Here is a 13441-nt window from a genome sequence, read left to right on the forward strand (position 1 = left end):
TTCATGGAAATGTTGGGATTGAATCAGAGTTCAGGTTTACATTAACTTGTAGGCTATTTCAGGTTAGGAAGGTGGATTTGCTTGATGGTGTCACAATTCTTAGATCTGGGAAGATTAAAGAATGAACTGGTTTTGGATGGAAATGACATTGAGCATAATACACCGTCGAACTTTGCATTTACGTTGATTTCGAGAGCCTAATTTATGATCTTCGCCTCGAGCCCTGACAATCACAAGACCGGCCCTGATTGCAGGTATTACAAATACACACCATATGATCAATCCAATTAAATGGGAATTTTATGCACTAAAATCATGAGAGAGAGAGAGAGAGAGAGAGAGAGAGAGCCAATAATTTACCTCTGTAAATCTTCAAAAGAATTGGTTCCAGAGATCTAACAGTCAAATGATTATGTGGGTTTCTTGAGAAAGATAGTTTTTTTTCCCCTCTCATTTTGTTAGCTCTATATAATTATTTTTTAATTTCTCCTCTTTATTAGAAAAGAAAAAAAAATAATGAATAGGCTGCATCATTAATTGGTAATATATGGTAATGATTTATTTCTCATCCAAGAAATTTTCTAAATTTATGCAACAATAAAGTCGAAAGATCCCAAAAAAAAAAAAAAAAAAATCATTTATAACATTTGTTAGTATTATTAATTGTGACAAGGTCATAATTTACTTGTAATTTACCCAGTTTTTCACCCATCCAAGAAATTTTTCATTCCATATTTAGAGCATCTAATTGGAAATATAGGGCCCGTTTGGTAGGGATTTTGAGAATTAATTTTTTGACCGTTAGAAGAAAAGTGGGATCCACATGTGAGAGAAGAAGTCAAATATTACGGCTTGAATAGTAAAATAACGATCAAAAAAACAATTTTTTGGGGCAAAAAATTCCTACCAAACGGGGCCATAATGAATATTGTCTTTGGTTATGTGATTTTACCGTAGTGCAAATTGCAGCTTCTTTTCTATCCTAAAGAAAATTGTTGTTTGATCCAAATATGGACCATAAATATCAAATATATAAAATTCAAATGCTTTTGCTAACATCAATTGGATTATATAATTATTCGTTGTTATAAATCATTGATAGTGTGGGAGTTGTCATTTGAAATCACTCAACCCAGATCAAAACCAAACCAAACTAGCTTGTTCAATCGATTCTAATTTAATTAATTAGGAATTTTAGAATAGAGAATTGAATGACTTCTTATCCGATACTCAACTTTTCAATTCAGTTAATTATATTTTATTATTTCCTAGTTTACATGGGTTTATTTATTTTCATAAAAATTGAGGGTTTTAAAGTTTAAAATAAAACCGTAAAAATAAAATTTAAAAAAATTTATCCAACGATTTACACTATAAAACATAAAACTATCAAACTAAATCTGATGTGAACCAATTATTCCATGATAATAATAATAAAATAAAATAAAATAAATCGAACCGAACCAAACCTATATTGATCGATTCTAGTTTTAATCCAATTCCATTTTCCCTTTTTTATGTAACCAATTGTTTTGATTTATACGATTCAACCAAAATTGGTATGTTTTTTTTCTCAAGATACTACATCCTGACTTGATATGTGATCTCAACATCCGATACTTCATATGATATTGAATAACTATGCAAATAAATAAATAAAATCTAAAGCACAAATTCACTCATAAATCTTGCATGCGACTTCATTATTACCTTGGTTGGAGTGATAAAAAAACCATATTATTCAAAAAAAAAAATCACCACAAAGAGTAATGCTTGAATAGAAAGTATTGTAGGAGAGATGCAACTACAATTTCCCTTCAGTTATTTCTCCTTGTAAAGGGAATTTTTTGTTGGGCGAAGCTACAGCAACAAATGCGATGACATATGGCATGATCGAATACACACATACACCGGAGGTCGGCATCTTTTTATTCAAATGGGACCCACGACAATGTGAAATGATGTCAACCATCGATCAAGCATTTTGTGTACTTCAGCAAAACTCTTTTTTGTTAGGCAATTTATAGATGTTGTGCTGATAGCATCTGATTGACATTTTCTTTCTTTCAATTTTATTTTATTTTATTTATTATTATTTTTAATGCCAAATGTAAAATTGATAATATATGTGTTGATCTCGAAAATTGGACCTTCCAAGTGACCAACTGAGAGCTACTCCACGTATTCCTCCATGCGCACAATCAGCGAACGGTCAGATGCACACGGCCGGGACCAGCGGGGGTGGTGGCGGCCGTATACACTCCGACGGTCAAGTCAAGTTTAGGTGGTCAGAACAGTACCCAGAGATTGTGCAAAATAATGATAAGGGGGAGGAGAAAATATATAAGTTTACTATTGAGTGCTATATAGTAAGAGTTTTATTACCTTTGCCTCTTGTCAAACATTGGATATTTATAAGTGGGATAAGCCGTTGGATGTGGGACACGTGTATACATCTGACGGTATGAGGCGTCCGCTCATATGCGTCAATTAACAGCGTCTATAGAGTGGGTAGACAGCTTGTTTCTCGTGAGTTGAATTGACATAAAATTGATAAATCACATCAACTAGCCTCATGGAGACGTCAAATCAATTTAAACCTTAGGTGCAGGGAGGATCTTTGCACAAATTTCTTTCTGAAATTGGCGGCGGGTCTTCTAACAGAGCTCCACTTGGCCTTGGCCTCGGGTACGAGGAGCTTCGGTCAGGTCAGTAGTACGGATCGCCTGTACTTCGCATCATGCTACTAGGTTGTAGTCATTGGTGATATTACTTCGAAAACACTTCGCATAGGTCCTTATCAGACTGAAACATATGGTGATGGGCATTTCGAGACGGTTCAGAAAGAGGCGTAACAATATGTAGCAACTCTCATTGCCCTTTTATCTATAGTCCAATTTCTAGGGCACGTGGCCCGCATGCGATTCTTGATAATATATAAATAAATAGTGATATGTATCTATTTGTCCTGAAATTTCCGGTCTTCACCACCACACATCACCTTATGGCTTCTCTTCTAACCGGCGGAATTTCATCTTTTTGCGCAAAACCCATTTCAGAACCCGCAAAAGGGTTTCTGTTTCACCAATTTCCCAAGTCATCCAGCCTCAGAAACCCAAGAACTTTCTTGAAGATTAGGGCCGACGTCGGCTATGAATCCAATACTACAATTGAGTCGCCAGGTAAGAAATCATCGGTCTCTGCCTCAGATGAGGATGACCCACTTCATAAATTCTTGAAAAGAGACTATAAGTGGGGTTTTAATGAAGAGATTGACTCGTTTACGATTCCTAAAGGGTTGGCTGAGGAAACAGTTAGGTTAATATCTTCTAGGAAAAATGAGCCTGATTGGATGCTCGAGTTCAGATTAAAGTCTTATCAGAAGTTTGTCAATATGAAAGAGCCCAAATGGTCAGATAATCAGTACCCAGAAATTGATTTTCAGGATATTTGTTATTATTCAGAGCCCAAAAAGAAGCCTACTTTGAATAGTCTTGATGAGGCTGACCCTGAGCTGGTTAAGTATTTTGATAAGCTTGGGGTGCCTTTGAATGAAAGGAATAGACTGGCTAATGTTGCGGTTGATGCCGTTCTTGATAGCGTTTCAATTGCTACTACTCATAGGAAGACGTTGGAGAAAGCTGGTGTGATTTTTTGCTCAATTTCTGAGGCTATTAGAGAGCATCCAGAGTTAGTTAGGAAGTATTTGGGTAGGGTCGTGCCCCCTGAGGATAATTTTTACGCCTCTTTGAATTCAGCTGTATTCAGTGATGGATCATTTGTGTATATACCAAAAAATACGAAGTGTCCTATGCAAATATCAACCTATTTTAGGATAAATGCGATGGAGACGGGGCAGTTTGAGAGGACATTGATTGTTGCAGATGAAGGAAGCTTCGTAGAGTATTTAGAGGGGTGTACTGCACCTTCTTATGATACGAACCAATTGCATGCTGCAGTGGTGGAGTTGTATTGCCACGAGGGTGCCGAGATCAAGTATTCCACTGTTCAGAATTGGTATGCAGGTGATGAGAATGGGAAAGGTGGTATCTATAATTTTGTTACAAAGAGGGGGCTTTGTGCTGGGCCTAGATCTAAGATATCATGGACACAAGTGGAGACTGGGTCAGCCATCACTTGGAAATACCCAAGTGTTATTTTAGAGGGTGATGAATCCGTTGGTGAGTTTTATTCTGTGGCATTGACCAATAATTATCAGCAGGCTGACACGGGAACGAAGATGATACACAAGGGGAAGAATACTAGAAGTAGGATAATATCAAAGGGTATTTCAGCTGGACATTCAAGAAATTGTTATAGAGGTCTGGTCCAGGTGTTGTCAAATGCGCACAATGCTCGAAATTCTTCTCAGTGTGATTCAATGCTTATTGGCGACAATGCTGCTGCTAACACTTATCCATACATTCAGGTATATTTATGAACTTGTTTCTTGCATTTTGCTGCTTGTTAATATTTCAATCTTTGATTTCTTTAGTTTTTTATTTATATCTTTCTTGATTATATGCCCGAGTTTTCAATTTTCAATTCAAAGCCAGGCATTCTCTTGATCACAGGCTTTTGTGATTGAAGATAGTTATTGTATTATCCTTAGTAGTTTTACTCTGTCCTTGTAAAGTTTACTTCTGTAAACTGTACTTTTCTGGATAATGTTTCCCCTTTGCCTCTTTAGGGATAAACTGGTTGGAGGACCTCTTTTAAGATTGTTTGCTTTTGTGAGTGCATGGTGCGGAACTACGTTCAGTTTCATATCTACCCTTGAAATTTTATTAATTCGTTGAACTCATGTTATGCATCAAGAAAATAGCATTATGGCTCAAATCATGACCTGTAAATATTTGATTGGCAAGTGTTCTCGTTGACAGGACACAATCAAAACATATCGGTGGTTTTATTCCATTTGAAGCCTCGTGGATTAATACTTCTATACATATAAATACAAAGAAAGAGAGGGATGGTGACCTTTGATTGATCACCTCGTATCACTTATTAGGATGTTTTATCCTCATTGGTAATTGATGATGTATCATAGTTGCTGTTGTTTCTGCATTCATTTAAAATATACCTTCTTTCTATGTAAAGTATGGAATGCGAGAGGAATCAAAGGCATAATATTCTTAGCCCCTGTTTGATGTCCATTATAAAGAGAAATTGGGGAAAATGATGTTTTCAATAGTTATTTTTTTGGAGAATGTGTGATTGAAAATGACTATGAGAAATAAAGAGTTTTGAAATAAAGAGAGTCAAACAGGGCTTTAATATGATGTTCTTGGTATGTGTTTTTGTTCACACAATATTAGATAGAAGTAGAAAGTATAGTTTATAAAATTTGAACTTTTTTCTTCTTTAATAGCATCCTACCAAGCCTGCCCTTAAGTAACAAAATGTATTGCAGACTTCTGGTTGCTAACAATGAATTTTGTTCTCTAAACAGACGAAAAATCCAACATCCCGTATTGAACATGAAGCCACGACCTCCAAAATTGGTGAAGATCAGTTATTCTACTTCCAGCAGAGAGGTATTGACTATGAGAAAGCTATGGCAGCCATGATTTCTGGGTTTTGTCGGGATGTCTTCAATGAATTGCCAGATGAATTTGGCGCTGAAGTAAACCAGCTCATGAGTTTGAAGCTTGAAGGATCTGTTGGTTAAGCTGTAATTACAATAAGGCTGTATTGTGTGGAAATTTGTACATCTCTTTATAAGTTTTGATCTTTAAAATTTACTCTCTCTCTTGAGATAGATTTTCAAGAAGACAAACATACGAAATTTGTAAATGCATAAACAACGATACTTTTGATGCTTGTGAATTTCCCTGTACCGTCAAGTGCAGTTTAAAAACTGAGGTTCATTGAATAATTATTTATTTCCAGTTCGTGGACATTAGAAAATGTAACTTCTGCAATTCTGTGTTGGATTTTATACTTTTCATTTTAACTATTGTATTTTTGTTCAATGGTTGTGTAGTCACTGAGTGCAGAATCGATCCGCCAGACTCTCCATTGATAATTTACTGAATCATGCTTGAAATTTAAAATTTCAGTACTTCTGCATTGTTTTTAGTTGAACTAAAGAATGAACTTGGTGTTAGCTCCCTTTTTCAACTTGCAAGAGATCAGTACACTGTTTTTGGTTGGAATGCTGTAGCGTTATTGGCATGCAGCGCTATCTTGATTTAACTGCTGATGGGGTTTGCCTATTTTGGGGATTGAAGTGTCTTCTTATGAAGTTGAGAAGATCTCAAATTCAGGTTTTGGATTCTTTGAAATCTTCTTTTCTATTAACTATTAAGCTTTATAAAAGGTTTTCGTTGATGAATCAGTTTTACATTTTTGTGAATTTGACGTGTGAAGTTTGGATAGTCAGGTCTAAGTTGCAAACTTTTTCGCAATTTTTCTTAAGTTTTAGATTCTAAAATGATTTTCCTGTTCTTAGGCTTCAGCTTATTTAAAATGGCAATGTGATTGACTACTATAATTCAGTAAGGCGTGCTAAGGTTGTAACAGATAGGGCAATGGGTTGCACCAAGGGCTGCGGGTTTGTGATGTTTGGTGATGAAAGTGAACAGTGATGAGTCACGACTGAGATGAATGGAAGGTTTTGTTCAATCAGGCGCATGCAAGTAGGTCCTGCTGCTAACAATGAGAAGTGGGTCGTCAGACAAAAGGTATGATTGACCCTTGGATGTTAATTCCTAGCATATTTGACTGCTATTGCAGCAAAAAACATACCTACCTGCTAAATTTGGTCTCTTTTTTGTTCTCGATTGTATGACGTGCCTTTTTCCCCTGATTTCGGCAGTTTCATTGTATTGTTTGCCTTTTTTGCTCTGAAGTATTTTGTTCTGATGTCTCCGTTAAACAATGCTCTTAAATTTGCTTTCCTTCGAGTACTTCAACTATTTTCGGTTTGAAAATATTAAAAGTTGCATAATCTCTTTAAACTCTGGTTGTCTCAAAGCAGGGTGTCGTGAGACTCTATCATAGGGCCTGGAGATAATTTCTGCTGAAATGATAAACCTTTTGATGCCTGGTCATGTGTAGGTCTGTTGGTTACTTCTGCTTGCCAATGTGTGCTCCTGGCCGGAAAGTAGAGTGTTGGCTCTGATTTTGAATATGATGTTTTTTAATTCTGTATCTTAGGTATTTCCTTTGCGTCATCTCCAATCAATTCGAGTGGGTTTGTGCATTATGCCTTTTGTCGGTGTGATGTGCACATATATAAGGAGATTATGTGTCCTGTATTTTCTACAAATATGCTTCTTCACAGCTTCAGTAGACAGTGTTGGCTCTGTTTTGATTGAATATGATGCTGCATTATCAGGCATCAATCTAGGAATTGTCAAAATCTCATTGAATATTGGATTCTGCTGTACAGTGTCACAGATAATGAAAATAGAATATAGAAAAAGAATACAGGCAGCATCTGAATATGAACTCAGTTGATCATTCACCTTTTTCTCCATTTATGAGTATTGACTTCCCTTTCATACACACTTGTCATATTGCAACTTCGTACCAAACTTCTCAAAAGAAGTCAGAGTTAGGATGATCCAACGAAACACGATCATCAGTATATTTATCATCAATCTCTATATTCAGTCTAGCTATTTTGGTATATGCTTACCAACTTATGATTGTATAGGGTCGTCTGGTAACCTTCAGTGCTAGAATTCAATTCTAGTGAATATGGGACGGCTGGCTTATAAATGCAAACAAATTATTGGGTTTGATTCGTTGCTATGAGACACTTCCAGATGAGATAAACGTTTCATTTGGTGATCAAATCCTTTTCTGTGCTGGATGTCTTGAAACAGTGATGAGAGTTTTTATGCATTTTTAGAGACGGGTATGTCTATCCGGTTGACAGGAAACGGGTAAATGAGTTCTGTTTTGCCATGAAAGTACTGATGCAAGTGAACTAAACGAAGACGACAAGAAAACTAATTGAGCTATAGGTAATTTAGATGGTAAGATATAAGATATATACTCTGTTCGAACAATTGTATCAGTTATGGATTTTCTCGTTTATATATTTGTTAACCTTTATGTATATGATTGTCGTGAAAAATAAAATTTTAAAAGAAAAATTGAATTTATTGTACAACTTATATTGGTGCAAGTTTTTTGATCAAATTTTCTTATCTAAGATGAGTAGTCGATGAATAGTACAACATTGAACCATTATGTCAACCTCATACTCTATAGTAACAAATTTCCTTGTCCTAGGTTGTTAAAATAGGCTCATCAAATTTCACACACGTTGATGTCTTTACTCTTAATCGTATTTATGCTTGGGCACTAAAACATGGTGAATGGTAGCTACCTTTTTTATTTTTATTTTTTTTTAAGGGAAAACTCACCGTCACTATCCTTCGGGTGCGCACTGGGTAAACCAATGAGTTGACGCAATAGTCTACAAATCACGCCAGTGAGGTAAACCACACTAATCAAATTCAGTGTAACAAACTTGATCGAGAAGTGTTAGTAGGGAGAATTGAACTCGTGACTAAAGACCTTAACGCTCACCTACTCCACCAACTTGGCCATCTCATAAGGGGCTGAATGGTAGCTACTTTAATCAGACTCTCTTGTCTGAAGGTTGAAGATGATGAAAAAATTTACGTGCTATAATATTATAGACTTTCAAAAGTTACTTGATGATATTGAATGCACTGAACCAGATTTAGCCTCTATTTGTTAGGGATTAAAATTTAACTTTTTATCAAAGTCAAAGTTAATAAGTAATTTTAACCACATACTTCATGAAATTAAAACTTTTCAGCAACATATTTCATTAATTTTTATTCAAATTTATTAAAATTCTGATTTTATTTTTCACCAAACAGGGGCCTTATGTGTAACAATAAAAGTGAAGGGGGCGCAAGAAAATCAAAAATCAAAGATTGGAAGGTTAGAAAGCTTGGCAAACAAAGCAATATCGAATATATATGAAGCTAGAAAAGCATCGAATCTTACCAAAATCCTCTACATATTCCATCATCAACAAATCACCCCCAAAAAAAAAATAATAATAAATAAATAAATGCAACTTATAAAGTCAAAAGTTTTACTTTTGGCTCAAAACTTTAGAGTGATGTGGGGGTGGCAATGAAGCAAGAATATTGATCTTCGGCCAATAATTAAGAGTATAGAATAAAGTTCAATAGGCTTTAATCTTTATCATTATGGCTTTTAAAAGGACAAAAACGATACATTGACAAAGAGCAAAGGAAGTTTTAATCTACATTTATCTAAATGGATTTTTGACTTTTATTTTTCACATGGAAATCACGTTTATAGCATCTTAGTGTCTATGGACAATTTACATCTACATTAACGTTTCACGGGTCAATTTATTATGAAAGATACAATTTTATCCTCGTTTAGTCATTTTTCATTTAAGTAAATTACCTATTGTACACTTCAAATATTCCTAACATATAAGAGTTAAGTTTGATTTATCTTTGCATGGATATAAATTCTGTTAAGTTGTAGAGCTAAATTATTGTATTTGAGCGAAGTTCCTATCCGGATTGACAAAATTTCTATTATTATAATTTAAGAATTTACACTTGTAATTTAAGTTTTGTCTTGAGTATCTCATAAATAGCAAGTGATCATTAGGGTTTTGTATCATAATTATTAAAAAAAAAAAAAAAAGGGAAAAAACGAGAAACATTACAAAATATAGGGAGCAAGTTTCTCTCTCCTAACGCACTTTTCCATCAAGTAAATTATTGTTGCGACGGATGTTACTCACACTAAGGTAGATCTCTAGAAATCTTGTGTATTTTTTAGTTTTTTCATTTTCTTATTGCTATTTTACTTCTCTTAATGGTAAAAAATTATGAATTTTAATTTTCAACAAACCGTACCCTAAACTGAATATCATGGTACAAAAAACTTGTAATGGCAAGAATTATAAATTAACTTATATGTCGTAAGTTGAAGACTTCTGATATAATTTATTCCAATATGTAAAGACAAAGAATCCACCCACTTTTGCGTTTCTTTCACACAATTGAATTGGATTTGATTGAATGGTACCAATGAAATCGAGTGCTAACTCCCACTTCATCGTATTTTGACTTTTCCACCTCTTGTTTAAAAAAAATCGGATTGTATGTGATGTTTCTTGCTTCTTGATATACTGCCTTTGGGCCAGCTCTGCAGGCAGGTGACTGTGGTCCTAGGCTTGCCATTATTTCGTTTCATTCTATTGATTGATTCAAATTTCAAAGAATCTCTTTACAAAAAGTTCAAGAAATGGCTTTCTTGTTCTCAAATGTCCGTCGCAGAAAAAGACCAGGGACAAAACTAGCTTGAGTAGGGTCGACCATTTATCAAAGGTTTCAATCAATTTGAAAATGCCTTATATTTTAAAATTCTATATTCACCTTTTTATTTTTGATTTGCGTCTCTCTTTGTCTTTCACATATTTTTTAAATAATTTAGAGAAAAGGTTGAGAATCAAAACAAAACATGTCGCTCTTGTCCATCAATTGACATGAAAAGTACATTATAAAGCAAAATTTTTGTGCTGGTTTTATTAATTTACCAAAAGCCATATGCCAAGATTTTTCATGTAATTCGCTGTAACTTGATTTCCCATCTACTGTTTCAGATAATGAAAATGTGGCTGTTGGCTCAAGTTTGATTAGCCTATTACAGTGCAAGTATAATTTTCGACAGTAGAAAACAGCTGGAACTAGTCCCACCTCACAAAATATATAAATTAAAATAAATATGGTATCGAAAATTTATAATGAGTTGGTTCAATATGGTATCCGAGTTTATATAGCTCAAATGAGCCATTGATCACCTAAATTTGATTTTTAAAATTATATTCTCAAATGAGTTACATTATACCGTGCATGTTACGGGTAAAATTTTTCACATCGTTTAAAAATAAAAATAATTATAAATTTATAAGAACTTGACTACGCTTAACTAGGTTAATCTTTTGAATTAAATGCATATCTGCTCCCATGCTTTACTGCTGAAATTTAATTATTTTAAATAATGAGACTGACAACAAAAGGAGAATTTGTATAACTTATAATTAATTTTAAATTTTAATAAAGTCATATTGAAATTTCCAGATTAGTAGTATTTGTTCCGACGCCATGCTGGGAATATTGTGTAAGGTTTCCATGTGAAAAAGAAGAAGAAGTCATTTTGGTGTTTAGTGTTTTGTTGCTGTAGGCACAAGGCAAAGGTATTGTTGAAATTAAATAAATTATTTTCTTTGCAGCTTTTCTACAAAAATTTGGGGGTAAAGAGAATCATGCTGGGTGCTAGAATTATTTTGACACCCCAGCTGACCTATAATCACAGTCGAGATGAGTAGGGTGTCATTTTTTTTTACATTTTTTATTCACGTGGGGTCAGCACGGATCCCATGCCAATGTGGGTCGGTCACCTAGGTGGACAAGATTCATCTAGCAGCATAGCTTTATTCGCGTAAAGAACACTCGTACTCTTCAACTTCTAACAATTATTCAACTATATTTTGCTCTACGTCTGTCACTATAGCTTTCCTTTTTATTTAATTTGGAACTAATCTAAAACAAGGTTAGTTTAATTTTATAGAACGTCTAACATGAAAACATCGACATTGACTCTGCATCGAATTGCTATTTGCTATGTTGGACATTCTGTTACAAAATTGTTTGATTTTTATCTTTCAAAGAATTTTCAAGATACATCATAACACTCATTTATCCATATATAGGATTTAATGATTTCTAAGAGTAAATTCATCTTTTGATAAGATAATTGAAATAATATTAAATAGAAAAATAACGACTTATTCATCTATCTATGTAGAATAAAAGATTCCATCGAAACAATCTATTTCATTTTAGAGTTCCTCCATTAATTCTTTCCCTTGTTTATTTATGTATTTTTCTTGGTGAAAAATGTAGAGAGCGAAGTTTTAGGTTGTTTGCCACTTGAGGCCAAAAGAAATTAAACTCAAGCCGATTGATATTATTGATAACTCGGCCAAAATATGTGGTCCACTTTTGTTGTTATTTCAATAATATGTTTTGGTGCACACTTTATACATTATCGTGAGCATTGATGTAATGAAGACAGTCACAATAGTGAGCATTAGGACAAATTCTAAACGTTTTTGTGTTTTAAAATGACTATTTTCTCTCGTTCTAGGGTAAGAGAAAAATACTCTTTATCATTTCTCTATGTTCTCATCTTCTTATTTCATTTTTCGATTTTGTGTAAAAAAGTTGTGCTAAAGAAGAAGGTTTTGGTGTGTGAATTGATAAATAGTAACCTCCTCTTAGTGTGAGAGGCTTCAAGGATCGTACATTTGAGAGAGTTGTTTTGGTTTTTGTTCTCTTTGTGAGAACTTGATCCGTGATTTGAACTTTTGTCATGTGTTTGAAGTTGTGCATATAGATTCGATCTTAATCCCTAATTGATATTTAATGGAGGATTAGGTGTTAATAGCGATCATCGAACCTCCGGGATTTAGGTAAAAAAAAATTTGTGTTCTTTATAATCTTTCATTTTTATTTTTTGCTTTTGGTATTTATTGAGTCTTAATTTCAAATCAACACTGGTGGAAAAAATTACACCAGTGTTTATGGTGTAAACATAAATTTGAACGAAATATGAAGAATTCAGACGAGATTTTGCTGAAAGTTCAAATGAATAAAATGATTAATCAAACCAATGATAATTGCAAGAATCTATAGTGTTTATGGGTCAAAGGCCAAAACTTTTAAGTGCATAAAAAGACACAAGATCTGATGCCTGAAGTTTTGTCGCCTGATAGAAATTAGAAATGATTGAGCGGTTCACAGCTGTGTTTGTCCTCAGCCGTATATTTAAAAAAAAAAAAAAAAAGCTTGAAAATAACAATTCTTACGTAAATTTCAAACCTTTAATTTTAACACCTCTATTGAGAGAAAAACAAGCGAAGTTCTTCATTGGCTAGCCACTACTTTGCCTATTACATTAATCTTTTGCATAGAGCCTACATAGGTTCACACACATGGGGGTGAACCCACACGTTGGGTTGGACTCCATGTGAGAGCCCCTGTGTAAAATGACCTGTGCAGGAGTCTTTTTCCTTACACTAATCATCCTTGAGAAGGGGAAAAAAAATGTTACCTAAATGGTATCTTATATAGATTAGGATTCTATTGCACCTCAAATAATTTTACTTTTTTGGGTTAAAAAGAACTAAAAAAACCATAAATTCCTGTTTCACCATCTTAGTCACTTCATGAAGACAAAAAAGTGTACCAATCAGTTAATCAACCCGGTATGGTAATTAGAACGTAACCATAAGAACACTAGCATTGTCTTTTTTTAATCCCATCAATCCATTATTGTCGTGTATAGCGTACCAATCATTGAGGAAAAAAAAAAAAAAAAAAAATTGATACAAATT

General features: G+C 34.1%; 1 protein-coding gene across 1 annotated transcript; it reads left to right on the forward strand.

The window, feature by feature from the left end:
- The first annotated feature begins 2953 nt into the window (after nucleotides 1–2953).
- LOC111384088 (UPF0051 protein ABCI8, chloroplastic-like) lies at nucleotides 2954–5924 on the forward strand. Its single transcript, XM_023008313.1, has 2 exons — nucleotides 2954–4429; nucleotides 5453–5924. The coding sequence occupies exons 1-2, from the start codon at nucleotides 2954–2956 to the stop codon at nucleotides 5669–5671; spliced, it is 1695 nt and encodes a 564-aa protein (XP_022864081.1). The 3' UTR covers nucleotides 5672–5924.
- The last annotated feature ends 7517 nt before the right edge of the window (nucleotides 5925–13441 follow it).

This window comes from Olea europaea, unplaced genomic scaffold (genome assembly GCF_002742605.1).
Source record: "Olea europaea var. sylvestris unplaced genomic scaffold, O_europaea_v1 scaffold2841, whole genome shotgun sequence".
NCBI lineage: Eukaryota > Viridiplantae > Streptophyta > Magnoliopsida > Lamiales > Oleaceae > Olea > Olea europaea.

Bases quoted from the DNA above. Each gene is read 5' to 3' on its own strand.
- LOC111384088 (XM_023008313.1), top strand. From the start codon at position 2,954: ATGTATCTATTTGTCCTGAAATTTCCGGTCTTCACCACCACACATCAC. The intron at 4,430-5,452 runs GTATATTTATGA...TTCTCTAAACAG, and splicing joins ACACTTATCCATACATTCAG to ACGAAAAATCCAACATCCCG.